At 59.2% G+C, this 21,001-nt stretch overlaps 1 protein-coding gene across 3 annotated transcripts in view; it reads left to right on the top strand.

The window, feature by feature from the left end:
* Nucleotides 1-9,027, top strand: part of GNB1L (G protein subunit beta 1 like) — a 44,420-nt gene extending 35,393 nt beyond the window's left edge. For all 3 annotated transcript variants that reach the window (XM_012535267.3, XM_049698242.1, XM_033439555.2), the window contains one exon: nt 8,510-9,027. In XM_012535267.3, the coding sequence (XP_012390721.1) occupies nt 8,510-8,761 (252 nt within the window). In that variant the 3' untranslated portion in view covers nt 8,762-9,027. The remainder of the gene's footprint in view (nt 1-8,509) is intronic.
* The last annotated feature ends 11,974 nt before the right edge of the window (nt 9,028-21,001 follow it).

Consider the following 21,001-nt stretch of genomic DNA (forward strand, 5'->3'; position numbering starts at 1 on the left):
TGACCACGGCCGGCTCTGTGAGCCCAGGTCTGGTGGGGGAGTGGGGCCCCAGTGGGGAGCCGTGTATCCCACCTCCTGGAGCTCTGGAGGACAGGGCCTGTGGCTATGCCCTCTACAGGGGCTGCGTGGTCCAGGCTTCCCTGCAGACAGGAGACCGCAGGAAGAGGGCATCTCTCGGGCCCTCCCCAGATGGGAGGCCTTGCCCAGCAGCCCGGGGCCCCCACAGCCAGGGAAGAGGCTCTGTGCACTTGGGTGGGTGGGAGAGGGCAGGCATGGGTGAAAATCGGGAGAGACTGCCATGCCCAGCGGGCATTGCCATGCCCTGGGTGCAGGATAGCGAGGGGCAGGGCTATCAGGGGTGGGTGAGGGGTCCTGGGCAGGAGCTAGGGGCCAAGGGCGGACTCAGCAGGGAGATCTTCCATGCGGCAGCTGGAGGGACCGCTCTAGCTTCCTAAAAAGCACGGTCCATGGGAGGACCAAGCTAGAACCAGAGCGAGTGGCCATGGCTGCAGGGTCTGGGAAGGGTCCTGAGGGGTGAGCAGCCCTGTGGAGTCCCGGGGAGGGGGGAGGGAGAGGGAGGGAGGGGTCATGTGACACATGAGGACAAGGCAGGTGTTCCAACTTCCTTGGCATCACCTCCTGCCCCCCACGCCCCCCCCCCCACCACTGCAGACCAGCCTGTGCCACGCTCGCCTGACTTGCAGTAAAGCAGCTTCCCGTCCGTCTTCCTGTCCGGTGTCCCAGGGAGTCCACAGAGGCCCTGCAGGATGGGGTCAAACAGGCCTCCCCACGGGGCTGGGGCCGGCTGTGGGGGTGGAGCTTCTCCAGCCTCCATTCCAGAGGCAGCATCTCCAAGGCCTTGAAGTCCTGGATGTGGGTGGTGGGAGTGGAAGTCACCATGGTGCTCATCTTTAGAAATGGGGCGGAGCCACGTGGTGCTGGGTCTTCATGTTCTGAGCCGTCAAGGACACAGAGCCTGGCCAGGTGGGCATCGGGGTTCCCCCCACACCCTCCTCTGCTCCTGCCTGGTGGGAACCAGGCAGCGACCCCCACCCCCATGAGGTCCAGTGCTCTGTCCTGCTGTGGCTTCAACTTCAGCCCAACTTTGCAAATGCCTAGAGACCCAGGTGGCTCTCCTGAGGGCCCCACTGACTGCGGTGCCCCCAGGCCCTGCCCCCAGGACCTGGGAAGAGGCCCCTCCTGCCGTCCTGGCCCAGGTCGGCCTGGTCTCCCCTGGCCTGTTGGAGAAACAGCTGCAGGAACTTCAGACTTAAATTTATGCGGCATGTTCCAGCTCAGAGCTGGAGGTTCACTGTGCATATGAATTGGAAAGTCAGAGCATAGGGAGGCCAGGCCAGCCGGGAGGTTGGTGGAGGCCGTGCCGCGGCCAGGGCCTCTCTTAGCGTGCATCCTAGGAGGCGCCGCTCCTCCCTCCGACTGCCCACTGTGGCCTCGCTGGAGACATCCATGTCCCCAGAGGCCCAGACACCTTCAGGTCCTGGAACGCAGGCCTCAAGGAGGAAGTGTCAGGGCCTCGAGGGCCTCAGCGTCGCGGTGTCCGCAGGCACCTCTCCCTGGGCCCTCGGTGCCGCAACTGGCCCTGAGGCGCTGGCTGTGAAGCCACGTGGGCAAAGATGTGCCTTACCTCGCGGCAGCAGCTCTAATGAGCCCAAATCAATCTCCCCGGGCGGGCGCTGCAGAGGCGCAGATGGGGCTCCTGCGTGGAGTGAGGGTAATGGGAACCAGATGGGGCCGTGCTGCGCGCGCATTCCTGGCACCTGAGGTCATGTGCTGCGAGAGCCACTGGTGGCCGGGATCCTTCCTGGAGGGTCCTGGTCCGAGACGGGCTTGGCCAGAGGCCGCGGCGGTAACTGGAGCCTTCGGCCACCCACTCTAGGACGTTGGACGCTCACCCACCTGTAGGGGCTGCTCGCTCTGCTCCCCTCGAGCCCGGGGTCTGGGCCTTGGCTGTCGTCAGACACAGGTGGTGTACAGACCTGCCCTCCCTCCCACACTTGGGGCAGGGTCCACGGCCTTGAAGCAGGGGCTGATTTACGGCCAGCGGTATTTCTAGGCCCTGAAGTAATAACTAGGCCCCCACCCCAGCCAACCCAGGCTGGAGTCAGACGACCACTCCCCCCCATCACGCCCACGGCTGGTCAGCCAGGCGTCCCCTCCTCCCTGCTGCGTGGCCGTTGCCCGCCTGCTCCCCAGCCCTGCCGGGGGCTTCCCTCTAAAGTGTCAGCAGCTGGTGACACTTGGGCTGGTGCAAGGGAGACCATGGGGCCCCGAGCTGAGGAGCTATGGGCACAACACCATCCCCACCCCCACACACACATATCTCGGGACACCATGGGCGGGGCTCCGGCCGCCTTGACCATACATGGGTGCTGTGGGCCCCGATAGGACTGGTCTCTTCCAGTCCAGGTCCCCACTGAAAGGGCCTTGTGCCTTGATTCTGAGCTTCCAGGAGGGGCTGCGAGGGTGGGGGCGCATCACTCCTGTCCCCTTTCCCCTGGGCCGTCCTGGGCATCTCAGCCCCTCCCAGGTGGCAACACTGGCATGGATGCGCTCCGCTCCGCACCCGACTCGCAGCCAGCCACACAAAGACCACTGCTCAGGCTGCTCTGCAACTTCCCGGCCACCACCTGGGCTCCCGGCTCCACCAGCAGACAGCAGATTTGGGGAGCCCTTTACTCCCTGGGAAACATCCCCGTTGTTAACAAATCCACCTTGAAGCAGGGCCCCGAGTGGGTTCCGGCGCACCCACTGCTCCGAGCCCAGGGCGGAGTTCCTGGGAGAGGAAGAGTCGGGGGCTGTGAGTCACCTTGTCCTTGCCCGTGAGTTGGGGCTCAGGCTGACGCACCCCTGCTGCGGGCACACGTGTGGGCTTTGCCTTCTCATGCGGGCATGGCTGCACCAGCTTCCAAGGGAGGGGGCGGTGGGGGTGACGGCCGTGCTGGGCACCCACCCAGTGAGTGGGTTATGGCTGCTTGTGTGCAGCACAGACAGGAGGCACTGAGCCTGGATTCCTCTGGACAAGAGCACTGGAGTGGCAGAGAGCGCGGGACATGCGGGGATGCTGCTGGTCGCCATGGACGGAGAAGGGGCCCAGGACATCACGGGCCTGGGCACTGGACAGAGGCCGCAGGAAGGCAGGGCAGGCGTGCGGGTAGGGGCTGGATGGGTCGCCGCAGGGGCACTGCCCATGTGCTGGCTGTACTGACCTTTTTCAGTTGTTTGTGATTGCATCCCTGTTTTATCTGCAGGACTGTCCTGTCCATTCCTGATCAGGCTTACGTTTGTTTTCTTTAAACATCTTTTCCCCATTTCCCGTCTACCTTTCTCTTCCTCCCCTGAGTCCTCCAGGCTCGATGTGCAGCTCTGACCGGGATTCATCACACTCACTTCCGGGCGCCCGATTTTTCTTTGTTCTCTGACTGCGGAGCTGATCAGAGTGTTTTTATGTTTCCAAATGTTTGATTCTTTCCCCAGTTATTTTTTATTTCTAGGCTTCTAACTTGATCCATTTGTGGTTGGAGAACTAGTTCTGAGTGATAGCAGCTCCCTGAAATGCCAGTAGGTTCCCGTGGCCCCCGTGCTTGGAAAGAGGTATTTCTGCTGCCCACCACCCAGCTGCGCCTGCCCCTCAGGCAGCCGTGTGGTTTATGTGGGCCACGTGGGTCGAAAGCCATGCCTGCCCCGGCCTCTGGGGGGTGCTTTTGCTGGGTCCATCTTGGTGACTTTCCTGGGTCCTGTGTGTTCTTAGTCTGCATTTTGAATCTTCCTGGGGGGTTGAACTCTTGTTATCTCTGGGAAGGATTTTTGCCTGAAAGCCCATTTCAGCAGCGCTTCACATGGCTCAGGCCAGGTGTCTTCTGGCTGCTACTTCCTTCTGTAGCTTTTTTCCATCTTTCACCTTCAGCCTCCCTTCACACACAGGCGTCCCCCTCGTGGGCCAGCCGCGCACACGACCTCATTGCACGGGTTCTGTTTTGTCCCGTGCGCGCTGCCTGGCCGTCTTGTCGGGCCCTCTAGTGGGGCTCTGCTTTTTCATGCTTTGCGACAACCTCTGCCTTTTCTCTGGAGCACTTGGTTGGCTTCCTTCGTGTGCTTTGAAGACACGTGGTCTCCGGTGACCCCCGTCTGCTGGGGACTCGTGGCGTCTGGTCCTCACTCCTGGTCACCTCGTGGGGCTTCTCCTCGGCCGCTCCCAAGACGTTCTTTTTATCTGTGGTTTTCAGGGGTCTGGCCTCCCTGAGAGACATTGTCCCATGGCCCTCGAGGCTCTGGTCAGTTTTCTCTCTTCTTCAGGTCAGATAATGTCCATTGATAATGTCCCCTAGTTTACAGACTTTTAAAAAATAATAATTTCCGGCTTCCGTGGTGGCACAGTGGTTGAGAGTCCGCCTGCCGATGCAGGGGACACGGGTTCATGCCCCGGTCCAGGAGGATACCACGTGCCACGGAGTGGCTGGGCCCGTGAGCCATGGCTGCTGAGCCTGCGCGTCCGGAGCCTGTGCTCCACAACGGGAGAGGCCACAACAGTGAGAGGCCCGCGTACCGCAAAAAATAATAATAATAATAATAATTTCCAATCTGCTGTTAAGCCTGTCCTACACATTTTTCACGTAAGTTATTAGCTTTTCAGTTCTACATTTTCTATTACTGTGCCTTTTTTTTTTTTAACAAAAGACTCTATTTTTAGAGCAGTTTTAGGTTCACAGCAAAATTGAGAGGAAGGTACAGAGATTTCCCATATACCCCCAGCCCCCCCACTATCGACATCCCCCCGCAACAAGTGGGACATTTGTTACAATCGATGGAACTACACTGACACCTCATCATCACCCAGAGCCCTTGGTTCACATCAGGGGTCACTTCTGGTGATGTACATCTTATGGGTTTGGACGAATGTATAATGATATGTGTCCAGATGTGCAGTGGTGTCTGTTTGTTGTCATTTGCATTTCTCTAATGACATACGATATGGAGCATCTTTTCACATGCTTAGTTGCCATCTGTGTATCTTCTGTGCTGAGGTGTCTGTTCAGGCTTTTTGCCCATTTTTAAATTGGGTTGCTCATTTTCTTAAGAGTTCTTGTGTATTTTGGGTAACAGCCCGTTATCAGATGCGTCTTTGCAGATACTTTCTCTTAGTCTTTGGCTTGTCTTCTTATTCTTTCAACAGTGTCTTTACAGAGCAGAAGTTTCTAATTTTAGTGAAGTCAGGTTATCCATTGTTTCCTTTATGGATTATGCTCTGGTGTTGTATCTAAATACAAGGTCACCTAGGTTTTCTCCTGTCGTCATCTAGGAGTTTTACAGTTTTGCAATTTACATTTAGGTCTTTGGTCTATTTTGAGTTGATTTTTGTGAAGGTGGCAGGTCTGTGTCTGGATTCGTTTCTTCTCATGTGGACGTCCAGTTGTTCCAGCACCGTTTGTTGAAAAGGCTACTTTGCTCCTGTGTCAAAGGTCACGTGTTTATGGAGGTCCATTTCTGGGCTCTTTTTTCTGTTCCACTGATCCATTTGTCTCTTCTTCCACCAACATCCATGGTCTTGATTCCTGTAGCTTCACAGCAAGTTGTGAAGTTGGTTCTCCCGCTTTGCTCTTCACCTTCACAGAGTGTTGGCTGTTCTGAGTTGGTTCTGAATTTCCATTTCTCTGCTAATAGATCCTACCTGTTCACTCATCAAGACAATTTTTTGGTAATTATTTGCATTTTCTTTCATTTTTTGGAATATATTTAAATATTGCTTTAAAGTCTTTGTCTGATATGTTCCACACCTGTGCCGTTCTGGGCTGGTTTCCATTAACTGCTTTTTTTCCTACTCCTTTGGGTGTCTAGTAATTTTTGTCTGTGCCAGACATTGTACTGATGGAGATGGAGACTGGATTCTCTTACTTTGCAGAGCAATCACTCTCAGCCCTGCGGCTGTTCACCTGCACCATGGGCTTGGCTTCCACTCCGTCAGGCAGTATGTGGGGCCCAGGGTCATCCCAGGCTCCTGTAATGCATGGGACTCACCTTCCAAACTGTACCTCCCCTTCGCACTTGTGGGGCTTGGTTTCCAGCTTCATCATGGTTGGCCAGAGTAGGCCCAACCAGGGCGTGATGCCTACCCTGCAGCGCGGCCACGCGGCGTCTCATCTGGTCTTGTGTGGACACACAGATGTCACCCTCGGCTGCTGGGTCCAAGGTCACTGTTGATCTCTTGTATTCGTTCCCTTTAACCCTGCAGCAGCCACTGGCCGGCTAACCTTGTGTGGTGCCCTGAGTGGGCACAGCCCAGCCCTCACAAGGACTCGTGGGACCCACATGGCCTGCAGTCCCTCCCCCAGCCCCCTCTATGCTGCTGCCTCACCCCACGGGTTCCAGCGGCCCCACCCTCTGATCACCTCCTTGGCTTCACGTGGCCGCTGTGCTCCGCCTGGACTTTGCGGCCAGACATTCCGCGAGCAGAGAGCTACTGGGCCTCTGGGAGGCTCCCCTGTCAGCTGCCCTTCCCACCGGTGCTGGTGCCTGGACGCAGTCACGCAGTGTCTTTTGTCCAGTTGGTGGTTGTTGGCAGCACGCGGAGTGGTCTGGCACCAGCTGCCCATCACAACCACCTCCTGTAGTCCCAGCTTCATGAAGGGTGTCTGTTTGTCTGCTGAGCAGACATTCGCGGCTTCTCGTTGTGAACTGTACACACTCTGTTGTTGTCAAGTGTGGGCACAGTCTGTCCGAGTGCTCCCTGGTCCCCAGGGTGGGCCCTGACTCTCTCGTCTGCTGGCTCCCGGGGTTTCTTGGCCAGTCATTCTTTTGGTGTCTCTCACGTTCACAGCACACATTTGGCTTTAACTTTGGAATCCAGTCCAAAGTCTGTTGAGTATATTTTTATTCCTTTTCAGAGAAATACAAGGGCAAATATTAGGAAACGATTACACCTGGGTGGGGAGAGGAAGTGAGGTTGTTCTGTCAGCACCTCAGTGGGTGTCAGATAATCTCCGTAGAATGAGGCTGACTGTTGTATCTTCGACCCAGATGACAAAGATGAGCAGATCATTGAACTTCACACCCGTCTCTTTTGCTGCTGTCCTGTATTTCTGTTAGTTACACAACCGGTTCTGTAGCCTTGATCCCTGTATTGTCTCAGGCCTAATCCTGCAGGGGACTACGTTCCCTACTCTCTGCCAGGCCACTTGCTGCCGTTCCCCTGTTTTCTCCTGAGAGACTGGACTTAATCTCCTAGTTCTCCAGGAAGAGCTGATGGGACGCATCCCCTGGGTTCTTACATGTTCACAAATGCTCGTCTGTTGTTCTCATACCTGAGCGACAGTTTGGCTGGATATAAAATTCTCAGGCCTCCCCTCCCAGCTTCGCAGGCGTCACCCCACTGTCTGGCCCAGACCTGGCCCAGACGTGGCTATGGGCCATTCTGCCCTCATGGTTGACTTGATCCTTTTGCCTGACAAAAGGACTAATCAGCTTTGCGTCCAATGACGTTATCAAGCGCATCTTCCTGTGACCACCCTGTAGGCTCTCTGTGGATCCTAAGACTTCAGTTTCTAGAAGCAAGAACAGATTTTCTAAACGGCAAAGTTCAGAGCAGCTGCGCGGCCTTCCACATCTGCTGTTTCTCCAGTGGCCATGCCTCTGTCCCCAGGTTGGGTCACACCTGCCTTTGCTGTCTCTTCCGATTCCCCTCGCTTCTGCAGTGTTTGCTTCTCTCGGTGCCTGTGGATCAGGCTCCCTCCTCTGGCTTTGCTCTCCTGGTTCTTGTTTTATGGAGATCATTGCTTCGTGCAGTTCTGTTTTGCTGATTCGCAAAAGTGTCTGGTTGCTTGAGTTTCTTTCCTCCTTTTCCCCGTGTTGTCTTTGAAAAACGAATGACTCTCCCTGAGGCTGCTCTGGCCCAACAGGAGGTGAATTTGCAGAGAAAGGGGAGCTGCTGTGGGCACACCAGCGACCCCGGGGCAGCAAGGACTCCTGGTGCCCAGGGCTGGGCCAAGACAGGATGGGCGGAAGGACGTGGCCATTTGGGTCATCACGACGATGGCCAAGTGTGTGTTGTCAACGTGGGGCAGAGCTGCCAGATGGCCCCACAATGGCTGCACATCCAGCCCCGGGCAGCCTTCCCCCTTGCATGCCACGCAGGGCTGCCCTTCCCCCGGCTTTGCTGTAGGTGGGGTTTGCGTTCCTTCTGCTCCTTCTGCTTTGGGTGCGGTGAGTTTTCGCGAGAGAGGACCTTGCTGCCGTCCAGTGGGCAGTGCTGCTTGGAGGCTGGGGGGCAGTATTTCCTTGGGGAGGGGCCCAGGCCGCAGTCCACTGAGGCCTGTCCTGTCTCAACCCGAGGGTCTGGCCAAGGGCAGAGGTCGCCTGTGCTGGCTCCAGGAGGTGGCAGTAAGTTGGCAGGAGCGCTTGGCTCCCTGTTCCTGACAGGGGCATCCTGGTAGAGGAGGAGGCGTGGAGGCAGGTCTAAGAAGCCACCTAACGGTTCTCCCTGCCGCTCTGATCACAGGTACGTGGGACTCACATGCTCACCAACCCCGGGATCGCCGACGTCAAGATTCGGCCAGACCGTAAGATTCTGGCCACCGCGGGCTGGGACCATCGCGTCCGTGTGTTTCACTGGCGGACGATGAAGCCGCTGGCCGTGCTGGCCTTCCACAGCGCCACCGTGCACTGTGTGGCCTTCGCTGACGACGGCTTGCTGGCCACAGGGTCTGGGGATCAGCGCATCAGTGTCTGGTCTCTCTACCCGTGCACGTGACTCGTGGCTCCTTGTCAGGACACTTGGATAGCGGGAAGGTGGTGCAAGGGGTCGGAGGCCATGGGCCACGGGCCCCACTGGTCATGGGAAGAGCCGGTCATTTGGGCCTCCTTCCTGCATGGGACCTGCTCCCTTTCATGAAGCACAGCGTCTGTGCCACGGCGACTGCCATTTAAAGCATAACCAGGCCAGACACTGGGCACCAGCGACCCAGGCAAGAGGCCGACCTGGGGGTGCCTGATAATAAACTTGTTTGCAAACCTGCAGGCTTGAGGTACGAATTCTCCCAGGTGACCCCCTGCTTCCCCGGGTGATCAGAGCCCAGAGTTGTCTGTCCTCAGAGCCTCCACTGGGCAGGGTGGCTGGTCCATCCAGCAGGACGCCAAGTGTGGGCCCCAGGTCCTGGGCTCCTCACACCGCAGACGGCCAGGAGCTCCTGCATCACAGGGTTGAACCGGTGACAGGCTCCTGACGGGAGTGCGGCAGGGAGAGGGCCCCCGATGGGGGTGGCGGGGAGGGCACATGGCTAGGCCTCCAGCAGGACCAGCAGGAGAAAAGAAGGGCCACCTCATGGAGTGAGGCTGAGAGTGGCAGGTGGCTGTCCCAGTGTGGCTTCTAGACATAAATGCCAGCAGCCCAAGCGAGACAGACGGGGACCAAGGGCGCTGCTGCAGCTGCTCACGCAGGGCAGCCGCCGGCTACTCCCACGTGGGGCCGAGCCCAAACCTCAGGACAGCTTCTCTCAAGGCTGGGCTATGGATTGGGAAGGAATGGGACCCTGAAAATTGGGATGGGGGCTGTGGGCAGAGCCCGACCAAGCTGGGGGCCACAAACCCCTTCGTTCCATCAGCTTGTTTGCCGGGAGAGCCCCCTTCGCACCCTACCTGAGGTCAGCCCCCCTTTGGCTGCAGGACCTGAATGGCCTCCCCCGAGGCAGGGGCCCTAAGGAGCACTCAGGAACCCCCTACTCCACACTTTGCTTATAACCAGACTGGGTCCCAGCAGGCCCGAGAGGGTGGGGTCTGCGGTGGCTGCGCTCCAGAAGGGCTGCGTGGCTTTCCCAGGCATCTGGAGAACACGTGTGCATCCAGGTGGCGGGATGCCGAACCCACTGGAACAGGGCCCTGCTGGAGAGTCTGGCCTCCAGGTTCAGCTCGGGGGCTGAAGGGCTCTGAGGTTTGGCTGATTGGTTGAAGCAGGGACCACGAGGGACACAAGTGGGGTTGAAATGCCAGCACTGTGTGGGGTGCTGAGAGGGGGGCACCAAGGGTGTTGGGGGAGCTTCATGTGAGACTAGCTCACCCTCCTCGGGCTCCAGAAGATGTGCCTCCCGGCAGCTGTGAGGACCACCTGCATCCTTGGAGAGCTCTGTGGTCCCTCTTCCCCGAAGGTCAGAAGCAGCGGTGGGGACGGGTCCTGGGGCTGCGGGGCCTCATGGTGGACAAGGGTCCAGGACTGCGGGTGTGGGCAGATGACCCCGGGCCCCGGCAAGAGGAGCCAGTGGGCAGCCGCTGAAGCCTGGCCTGGTCCCCGTGGGCAGAGCAGAGCGTTCTGGATCCAGCGAGCAGACGTCTGACCCGGGCCACCTGGACCAGCAGGTATCTGCCCCGCAACCAGGCCCAGGTGCCCACCATACTGCCTACAACTTGTGCTGCTGATCCAGCCGGGGCCCCCCAGACCCACACCCCTGACTGGGGGGCTGTGCACCATCCCAGCTCAGGGACGGGCCTCCCCGTGGGCCCGTTGGACAGAGGTGCTGCCGGGTTTCCTCCAGCACATCTGCGGGGGTGGGGGGGCTGCGGCCCCTGGGATGTTGGGGGGTGGTGCGCATCCAGAGGGGTTTCCACATCACGAATGCCAGCAAGATGGGCGGCTCTGTTCAGGCTGCGGAGACCTGAACCCCGCGTGTGGGGCGTCCTCCGGGCGCTGTGGTCTGCTCAGGACCCCACTCTCTGCCTTCTCCACGGGAGGCAGTAGGGCACTGGGTGCCCCTTTCGGGAGGTGGACCTCTGCTTCTTCGGCCTGGCCGGGCTCCTGCATCTCACATGTGCCCCCACCCCGAGCAAAGCCAACGTTCAGGCCAGCGTCCCCTCCCGTGGGTCTGTCCTGGAGACTGGACTAGAGGCCAGTGCTAAATAGCAAAGGCCTCTGTCTCAGGACCCACTTGGCCTCCTCACTAGAGCATAGCTGCGAACACACCAGTCATTCTGTGGGTCCCGCCGCAGCTGTGACCCTGAGGTGCTGGGCGCTGGGCTGGGGCAGCCTCTAAAACCAGGCTGCAGCTGAGGGCGTGGTGCCCATGCCCGCTTACATCCGCGCCATCAGCTCAGCGATCCTTTGGCAGAATCACTGAATTCACGAAAACAGCTGTGGCAGCGTGTCCTCCCGGCAGAGGACAGGGCACCACAAAAAACCAGAGGTGCCTCCCAAACGTTGGGGGTGAGCTGTGTGTGCTGTCTGCCGTGACTCAGCCCTGGAGGGGGAGAGGGCTCGGGAGACAAAGTGTCCATCCGTACCTGGCCCTCACCTCCGTTGAAGGCACAGGCAGAGGCTCCTAGAAGATCACGGCTGCTGGCCCTGAGCTGGGCTCTGGGCTGCCCACCAAGGCCACATGCTGTGAGCAGTGTCCCAAGGACATCTTGTGGCCAAATCTCCATGCATGGGGCTGAGTCGGGTTGTGACAGCCCTGCCAGACACTCAGAACCAGAGGAAGTGGGTCTGGGGACACAGGCATTTCTCCTGGGCTCGCCACGGCCTGGCCCTCTTCCAGCCGCCTGGCACTCTATGGGTGGGTCCCATGGTCATCCCAGCATCGTGCTGCCCTGGCCCCTCTTGGACAAGCAAGAGGTCAGCGGCGGGCCGGGCAAGTGACCAGGGGACGCAGCACGGTTGGGAATTCTCACCTTTTCCTGGGCTCCATGAGCTTCAAGAGGTCTGAGAAGTCAGACCGCCACGTGCTCTGTAAACACGGCCCCGGGGGCTGGACGTTGCCACCGAGGGATTCCCTGAGGAGGGCTGTCCTGCAGGCTGCTCTGTGCTACACGCCATGAGCATCTGCACCCCCAGCAAGCAAGGCTGTTAGGTGTTTCCCACCCATGTCTCTGCAGGAGCAGCTCCGGGAGCAGTGTGCAGAGAGGAGACGACCCAAGGTTCTTTGGAGGCTTGGTGCTCAACCAGCTGGCACCTTGCGGGGAGCCTGGTCTGGAGTTAAGCTGAGCAGGCTGTGCACCTGGGCTGGGGTGGGTGTGCAGCCCCCTCCCCGCCCTCCCTGGTCTCCTGTGTATTGGGGCTGCTTGGCCCTGCCCAGATGTGGCCACCCTCACACCAGCTTGTCTGGAGGCCCCTCGGGATCCGGGCAGGTGGGAAGTGCGTGACTGGACGGAGCTGAGTGAGGTGGGAAGGGCAAGGCGGCTGCTGTGTGGTGGGGCCGTGCCCACCAGGTAGAGGCCACCAGTCCCAAAAGGATCCACTCAGGGAAGCATCTGAGTGGGAGGCACAGCCACAGATGAGGAAGCAGGACAGACTCACGGTGGCTGAACTGGAAAATGAGTAGGCGCTCCTGGCCTTTCCCTCATCCCACCAGGAGGGCTCAGGAGCCACCTGTGTGCACGGCCAGCACCTGCCCTGGGAGCTCAGACTCGGAGCTGACGGGCAGGTTCATTCTCTGTGTCGTAGCCCGGCGCCCTGTGCACAGCGCCCGGACCTCGGGCCCCAGGGCCAGTGTTAAGTGCCTGCCCTTCACAGAGACATGTGTGGCTCCTGCCTTAAAGCAGAGCTGCTTCCGTGGCACTGGGCAGATGGGGGTGGGGGTGGGGTGAATCTCGCAGCTGCCACAGGCCAGGATGTGTTCACAAGGGCCAGGAGCAGTTCTGAGGGTCCAGGGGCCGCCATGGGCATCATGGTGACAGTCACTGGTTCTGTTCAAATAGGCCAAGAATCCTCACCAACACTCTAATAACAAAGTGTGTCAGAAACGTACTGTCACAGCAGGTAGCCGCACGTGCCTGAAGACTGTTTTGCCCCAAACATCTGCATCTCCACAGTCCATAGGCTGGAATCCTAACCCCCAACATGATGGCAGTTGGAGGCAGGGCCTTTGGGGGGTGACTAGGTCATGAGGGTGGATCCCCAAGAATGGGATTAGTGCCAGAACCAGTATGTGGGCCCTTGCCTGACCCCGAATCTGCCTTGGTCTTAGACCTCCAGCCTCCAGAACTGAGCAGAGTCTCTGGTTGATAAGAAGCCCAACCCGTGGTATTTTGTTATAGCAGCAGGAAGAGGACAGGATGACAGGATGCCTGTATGTTTGTTGTTTGTCAAGACGTGCATGTTGAGAAGTTGAGTCCCTGGTCTGGTCCCGTTGCTGGGATGTTAATAATCAGCCCAGACTCGTCAGTCAGGAAGGCTGAGGGCCCACCGGGCTGTTTGTCTCTCTCCACGGGACAAGGCGGCACGGGGGCACCGCCCATCAGGTGCCTTCGGGTGGGCTCTCGGCGTGGCGGCCTCAGGGGAGTCATTCTTCGTGGGGGCACCGAGGGCTTGGCCAGCAAGCCAGGCGGGCACCAAGAGCCGCCTTTGCCTAGCCCTGGTGTGTGGGAGACACAGACCCCACCTCCTGATGGAGGGCCTTAGAGTGTTTGTAGCCTTTACAAGGTGAGACCCCAGAACTGAGGACGCGCCTTGGAGGGAGAGAAATGGGTGAGAACCAGCTTCCGCGAGTCTCTCCTGAGACGTTAGAAGTAGACGTGAGGCTGTCGTTTTGTTAAATGTTTAGAAGAGTTTTTAATGAATTTGCAACCAGTGTTTAAGTGTTGGGGAAATTTTGTTTTATTTTATTCATAAATTTTGATTTATGAACTGAGTTAGAATGTGACTATATAGGGAATTACCATTACACAACATACAATTTATCAATCTTGAGAATGTATTGAACAATTGACTTTTTTTTTTTTTGGAAATTTCAAGCTGAGACCAAAATGAAGGGAAAAACCACAGCCCCGTGTAGCCAGCGCTCAGCTTCAGCATGAAGCAGCGGCCTCCAGGTATTAGGTGAGCTCTGGCCCCCAGGGCCTGCAGCCACTTGCCCAAAAAATGGGATAGCCCATTAGGTGGGCCTGGATGGACCCTTTCTGGATACACATCTCTCCTTGTGGGCAGGACGAACCAAGGCCACGGCCGCGCCCGCTGCAGCCTTGCCTTCCTGGCCGTGACCCCCAGCCCTCGATGGCTCTCTTACCGCCCTGGAGAAGTAAAGAGGGAGAAGGCGCTGTTTTGTGATTAGCAATAAATAACAGACCGGAGAGCTACGTCAACACACGGACGAGCTCAGACACGGGGCGTGGAGGGGGGAGGGGCAGCACCAGGGTGGGGTCCGGTCAGGAAGGGGTGAGCAGGCCCGGCTCCATCTTCACGGCGAGAGGACCTGCTTCACGACAGCTGCAGTCCACCCGGTGCGGCCGCCCCGCCCTTCGTAGTCGCCCCGTGGCCCTGCCGCCCTGTCTGTCCTGGGGTCTGCAGCTCTGCCTCTTCCGAGTGTGGAGACAGGTCCCACCGTGTCCCACCTTGTCCCATCTCCCCAGGCTGTCCAGGCTGCCTTCCCCCCTCGTCTGCATCAGGTCCTGTGGACGGAGGGATGAATGTCTCACCCACCCCCTGCCGGGCTCACCTGGCCGTGTCCTGGTTTTGTGGACGTTGGGGTGCATCCCCATCCATCCGTCCCTCGTGGGTGGATGTGCTGCCATGAGGCTTCACCCACCAGCCTGGTCCTGAGCAGGGCCAGCTGGACACGCCCCCAAGGGGTCTTGCCTCTACTCAGCCTGTCCTGAGCCCCTTGCCCTCCCCAGAGCACAGCTGCCCCAGCCGATCCTGGTGGGCATCCCTGTCCCTCCCTGGGGGACATGTGGTCCTTTAGAGCCGAAACTGTCTCAGCGAACACTGTGGGGCGGGCACGAGACGTACCTGGAAGTGTCGCTCTGGCCCCTGCCTCTCCCCACCCTGGGCCTGGCCCCCGGAGGGTCAGAACCCCACAAACAGAGGGAGAGACGCTGGGCAGGCCAGGAGGGGCCGGTGGAGGGGCCAGCAAGAGCCCAGCTCCTGGGGTTGAATGTCAGGGGTCGGTGGTCAGCACAGGCTCTGACTGTGAAGCCTCAGTGACTTTCCTGCTGGTTTCAGAGGAGCAACAGGGGTCAGTGAAAAAGATCCCACCATCGCCTGCCCTGCAGGTCCGTTCTGCTCCAGAGCCAATGGGACTGGCCGGGCTCTGGTGCTGGCAGGGGCTCTCTCCCGGGTCCTGACCCCACACCCAGGCTGGAGCCCAGGGCTGGATGGCCTGCCTCATGGCAAGTCTGGGTCCCTGGGCACCAGGGGGCTTGTGGAGGGGGCTGGGTGGACCCGGCCTCGTGGACACGTAGCCAGGAGAGTGGCTCCCGTGGGATGGGTGCTTGCCCACCCAGTTGCCACCCAGCTGCGTGCCAGGCAGGCTGAGGGGCTCAGAACACTGCGGCTGCACTGTGAGCTGCTCCAGACCCTGTGACACCTGCCCTGAAGATTCCTGTGCACTGCAGGGGGCTGGCCTCCACCCGCCCCGTGTGACAACCGACAGTGTCGCCAAATGCTGCCCAAGCTCCTGGGGACAAAACTGCCGTGTGAAAAACTGCTGGTTTAGAGACAGGTGAGGACTTGATCAATTTGAGATGAACAGCGTATTTTTTTGCAGACTGTGGATAATCCAGCGGTTTTTAATTGTTAAATATACATTAAAAATCATTGCCATTTTAACCATTTTTAAGTGCACAGCTCAGTGGCATCAAGTACACTCACACTGTCCTGCAGCTGTCACCACTGTCACCTTCAGAACTTTTCATCTTCCCAAACTGACACTCTGTCCCCATCAAACACTAACTCCCCCTCCTCCCACCCCTGACCAGCCCCTGGCCCCCCCATCTACTTTCTGTCTCTGAATCTGACAAGCCCAGGGACCTCATGTAGGGGGAACCACACAGGATTTGTCCTTCTGTGCCTGGCTCATTTCAACAAGCATCACATCAAGGGTCATCCACGTTGTAGTGTCAGAATGTCCTTCCTTTTTATTCCCCGGTGTGGACAGATCATATCTTTTTATCCATTTTTCAATTAATCAGTTCTATCCATTGATCAACTATTGATAGGTGGGCTGTTTCCACCTCTCGGCTGCTGTGACTTGAGCTGCCCTGAGCGTGAGTGGACAAGCGCAGGTTCAAGTCTCTGTTCTCAGTTCTCTTGGGTCCACTCCCTGGAGTGGAATTGCTCGGTCATATGGTAATGCTATGTTTCACTTTTTGTGAAAACTCTAGTTTCCCACGGCATCTGCATCAGTTTACATTCCCACCAGCAGTGCACGGGTTCCAATTTCTCCCCATCCCCACCAGCATTTGTTATTTTCTGTTTGTTTTGTGTTGATAATATCCATCCATCCTAATGGGTGTGAAGTGATCTCTTGCTGTGGTTTAATCCAGGTTTTACATTCATCGTCAAGTTATTTTCTGGGTGTACACATGATAGGATCTCTGTCTTCTGGGAACTTAATTCCTTGGGGTGAGACACATGCATGGAAGCAGCTGACCACTGGAGGGACCCAGCCACAGAGCACAGGGCTGGGCCGGCTTCCGGGAGCGAATCGGCCGGGTCAGCACGAGGAAGAGGCTGTCCTGGCCCACCTGAGACCAGGCCCCTTCCTGGCAGCAACGGTGTCGGGCTGCCTGATGCCTGGGGGCTCCCGCCCGCAGCCTGCCCATGAGAGGGCGGGATTTGCCCCCGTGGCCTTGGACTCAGGAAAGCAGGTGATAGCAGGACAGTGACAGTGGCAGGTGAAGCCCAGGCAGCTCTGGGGCCAGCCCTGCAGCACTCTGTGGGCACGACTCGGTGTCCAGCTCTCCTGAAAGGGGTGCTGACTACGTCCTGGGCCCCATCTCTAAATGGACCCTCCCAGCCAGCCACCCAAAGGGAGGGAGGGCTTGATCATCAGAGCCAATGAGGTGAAATGTGCCTGGGACACCCCAGCCCACAGAAGGGGAAGCAGAGCCGCCACCCGCCTCCTCGGGGCGCTGGGTCAGCTCTCCGCTAGCGCTGTCTGGTCAGGGAATACAGCAGCAGGCACGCGTGGGGAGTGGCCGCTCCTCGGCCACCCCCGTGGACAGTGACTTTGCCCTAAATGGCCAGAGGCTTCTCGCTGGCATAAGCCAGCCGCGGGGTGGTGGGTGGGTGAGTGCCCGCCTCCTGGCTCAGCGGCAGCCCAGTCCCCACCTCACAGGCTCTCCCAGGAGAAGGGCCCGGCCAGAGAGCTTCCAGACGGGCCAGCTGCGTCTTAAGGAAGCTGCCTGTTTTTCTTAGCCCCTTTAAGATTTCACTCACTGTTACCAGAAGGGTGACAGTTTGCACAGACGCAGCTACTTCCATATTTTGCTTCAGCCTCACAGCCACGCCCAGGGGCTCGGAGTCCCCAGCACAACGTTGGAGGGGAGGAGGTGGTGGCCTCGCGCCCGACCCGGCTGTGTGGGGCTCCTGCAGCCCTGAGCCCCACCTGCTGGCCTCAAAGGAAGCGGCGGCCGGTTGGCCCTCGGGCGTTGGCCCTCAGGCACACAGGGGTCCCAGAGCACTAAGGCATGTGGGAAGGGCTTGTGTTCCAGGTAGCAACCCAGTCTACCAGGCGGCCCCTGCCATGGAGAACCTGCCTGCCCTTGGGGACGACCCCCCTGCTGGGGGAAGGTCCAAGTGCAGCCGGGGCCTTGGAGAGACCCCAAGCGCTGTCCTCTCCCTGCACAAGGCCTCCATTGGCCTGGCTGCCATCACCACCTTCACTGGGTGATGAGGTCACAAAAGGTCCTGGGAAAGAACCTAGAAAATGCATCCTGGGATAAAGGTTGGGCTCTGAGATGGGAAAAAGGGGAGAGGAACTGAGGTTAGGACAACCAAGAGGAGCCAGGAGGAGGCTGGGAAGACAGGAGTGCTGGGAGGGGCATCGTCCTGGAGGGGCCAGTGTTGGGGGAGGGGCTGCGGACGATGGGGGTCTCCTGGGGGTGGGGTGGGGGGCTGGCTGTCTTCGGGGCAAGAGGGTAGCCCCCAGAGCTGCACGGGCCCTACCCTGTGGACACACACACACGTGGCTGAGAAAAGGAGCCTTTCCTCAGGTCCGGCCCCGTCCACCAGAGGTGCAGGCTCCCGCTGACGCCACCAAGGAAGACTGAGCCTTTGGATGTCCGAGATGGCATCTCCGGATCACTGGCATGGAGGTCTTCGCCGCAGGGGCGCCCAGCTGTCCCCCAGCCCAGGGGGCGCCGTGGTGGGGCTGGGAGGAGCGGGTTAGGTGTGTGCTCCGTGCAGTCGAGAGCTGATAAAGGATGTCAGCGTTCCTCTTTATAATTAAGAAGATAATTTAATCGCTGCTATTAAGATCTCAGCTCCTCCCGAAGTGGGCTGCTTTCAACAAAATACCTTTGGTTCTGCTGTTTCCCACACACAGCCCTGGCAGCAGTTAAGTGGAGATGCCGAGATTCCGAAGTTTCATCTCGTGAACCCATCTGGTTTGAAGTAGTACAACAAGCAGGAAAGGGAATTGAATCAAAGGCACAATTTGAGTTTTTCTAAATACAGAAAACGTGTGAGGTAGACCAGCAAACACCCCCATCGTCCCCTCCCAGGGCTGGGCCATGTCCCCGGCCTGTTCCCAGCTGGGCCTGTGTCAGGACGCAGAAGCTGCTTCCATATTGCGGAAGGCACATGGGGACAGGCCTGTGCGGAGGTTCTGCCCGGAAACCCGCAGAACCGAAGGGCCTCACTGGGCCCACATGGAGGAGGAGGGGGCCCCCCCGTCACAGTAGGGAAACCAAGGTCTGGGCCTGTGGAACCAGGCTCGCCCCCTTTGCACCCAGCTCCAGCTGGGCCACACTCCTGCCTCCACAGGAATCATCCTTTTGGTCCTAGAAGAAGCTCCCGGCCCCCACCTCCCTCTGGCCGCCTGCACGTGGCTTTGATCTGCAGCAGCACCTGGAGGGCAGTGCGTCACGCTCCCCCTCCCCCACCCCCATCCATGGCCCACATACCCTCTGGACCTCCCCAGCCCCAGGGAAGGGGCTGCAGCCCCACAACCGCCAGGGCCCTTCCCTCCTCAACTCAGGCCTGAGGACCACCGAACAGACCACCTGCGTCCCACGGCTGGCAATGCAGTGCAGGGGGTCAGTCCTGAGCATCTTCACACCAGCGGGGGCAGTTCTGTGGGGTCACAGGGCTCCAGAGCAGGGGCTCTGGGGACTCAGGTAAAGGGGTGCAACCGCCGGGCTTGCGGGGCGCCTGGCACCGGGCGAGTCTCCAGAACTGCCAGCCATTTGCGCCAGGGGCATGGGGAGGGCAGGCAGTTCCCGAGCCTCCCTGGGAGCTGGGCCCTTTATGTCCCAGACAGAGGCTGTGGGACTGAGGAAGGCGGCAGCCGGCCTAGGGAGCCGCCTGCTGCTGGGCATTGTCACCCCACACCCCAGGGTCCTTGGGCTCCTGAGACCCCTGATGTGGGGCCTAAAGGCCCCACCCTCCTCCACTTGCTCCCGACTTTCCCTCTTTCACACAGTGGACGTTGTTGTTGTTTGAAGAGCTTCGGGATTGAAGAATCCAGAGCCCCTGGACCAGAGCTCTGAGGTCCCTCCTGGTCCTAGCTCTCGTCCTCGCTGCTCTGGCAGCCAGAACCTGGGGACAGGCAAGAGGGGTGGAACACGGCCTCTGGGCCGACAGGGAAACGCAAGGAAGATGCCTGTGGGGGCATCCAACAGCTGAGGGTGAGCCCCTGAGGAGGAGGGGCGAACAGGACCCCAGCCACACACAGAGAAGGGTCGGGGTGTGGGAGGAGGGGCCGGAAGAGGGAAGACGATTGACGGTCCCAGGGAGGATGCCTGCAGCTGAGGGTGCTCACCAAGCACTTGGGTCAGGATCAGCGACTGAGAGAGGCCCGAGCGCCCTTCTGAAACGCAAAGCCCACAGCAGAGGCTGGGTGCCCCAAGCCAACCCTTCCCTCTGACCCCCAGGATGAAAGGCAGGGTGATGGTGGTCTGTGGGGGTGATGGGCAGCACAGCACCCACTAGAGAACAAACAAGCACCCTTCACCGGAGACTGGACACTGGTCTGACATAGAGAACCCTGACCGATGCATTGTGGCCGGCTGGGCACCCGGCTCACGACCCATGTATGACAAGTTCTTAGCCAGGCCAACTTACCTGTGGGGGCAGCAGAGAGAGAACCCGCCTCTGGGGGCCGTTCCCCAGGACAGGCGACCGTCTGCAGGGTCTAGCCCACAGGCCGCCAGGCTCTCAAATGCAGCCAGCCAGGAGCCCGACGTTGACCTTTATTCTGTCCCGTTCATCAGGGCGTGCACGGCCCCGCATCAGACAGCAGCAGGGCTCTCCCTCTCCAGTGGGTGGTGATCTTGGGAGGGGCCGCGCTCCGCTGAGTCCTCTCACCTGCAAACGCCAGGTGCCAGCGTTGGTTCAGGGGAAGCATCTCCTCACTTTAGCTTTGAACAAAACCAGAAAAGAGATTTCTCCACCCATGGTTTTCCCCCAGTCTGGATGGTGAAAGTGTGCAGTGGGGAGACGGAGGCCTGAGAACCACAGTGGTCCCAAAGGGGTGGCCGGCGCCCACAGGGAAAACTAGTTCAACAGGGCAAACCACTGCCCATCACTCCTGCAGGCCTCCCAGGACAAGGGGGTGCTGGGTGCATTTGTGGCCCCCAAGCAGGGGAGCCCAGTGGCACAGCTGGCTCACCCAGAGGGAGATGTGCAGTGGGGAGTAGATGATGTCCATCAGTGGTGGTGTCCAGGGCTGCCCTCAGGAGTGCATTCCTGAAGCTCTGTCCATGGAGCCTGCTGGCCACTCAGGCAGTGCTGCAAGTCTTCATGCCCGGGCACCAGGTGCCCCATGAGGCTCTGGAGGGCCCTGGCTCCAGAGCTCACCCTTCAGCAGCCTTGGTCACCACCTCCCTTCCTAGACCTGCCTCAAGGGAACAGTTCCTGTCGTCCAATTGCTAAGCTCTAGGTCACTTCCGCCTCCAGGACCAACACATCCGGGAAAAAAGTCCAGCGCAGGGCAGGCGTCAGGAAATGCCTGGCTGTGTCCTTGGAGATGTGGTGCCTCCTGGCAGCGATCGACACAAATACACTGGGTCAGGCACAGAAGGGGGACAAAACCTCGGCCACTTGCATTTCCCGTCCGTCTCGTGTCCA

Source organism: Orcinus orca, chromosome 15 (assembly GCF_937001465.1).
Source record: "Orcinus orca chromosome 15, mOrcOrc1.1, whole genome shotgun sequence".
Classification (NCBI taxonomy): domain Eukaryota; kingdom Metazoa; phylum Chordata; class Mammalia; order Artiodactyla; family Delphinidae; genus Orcinus; species Orcinus orca.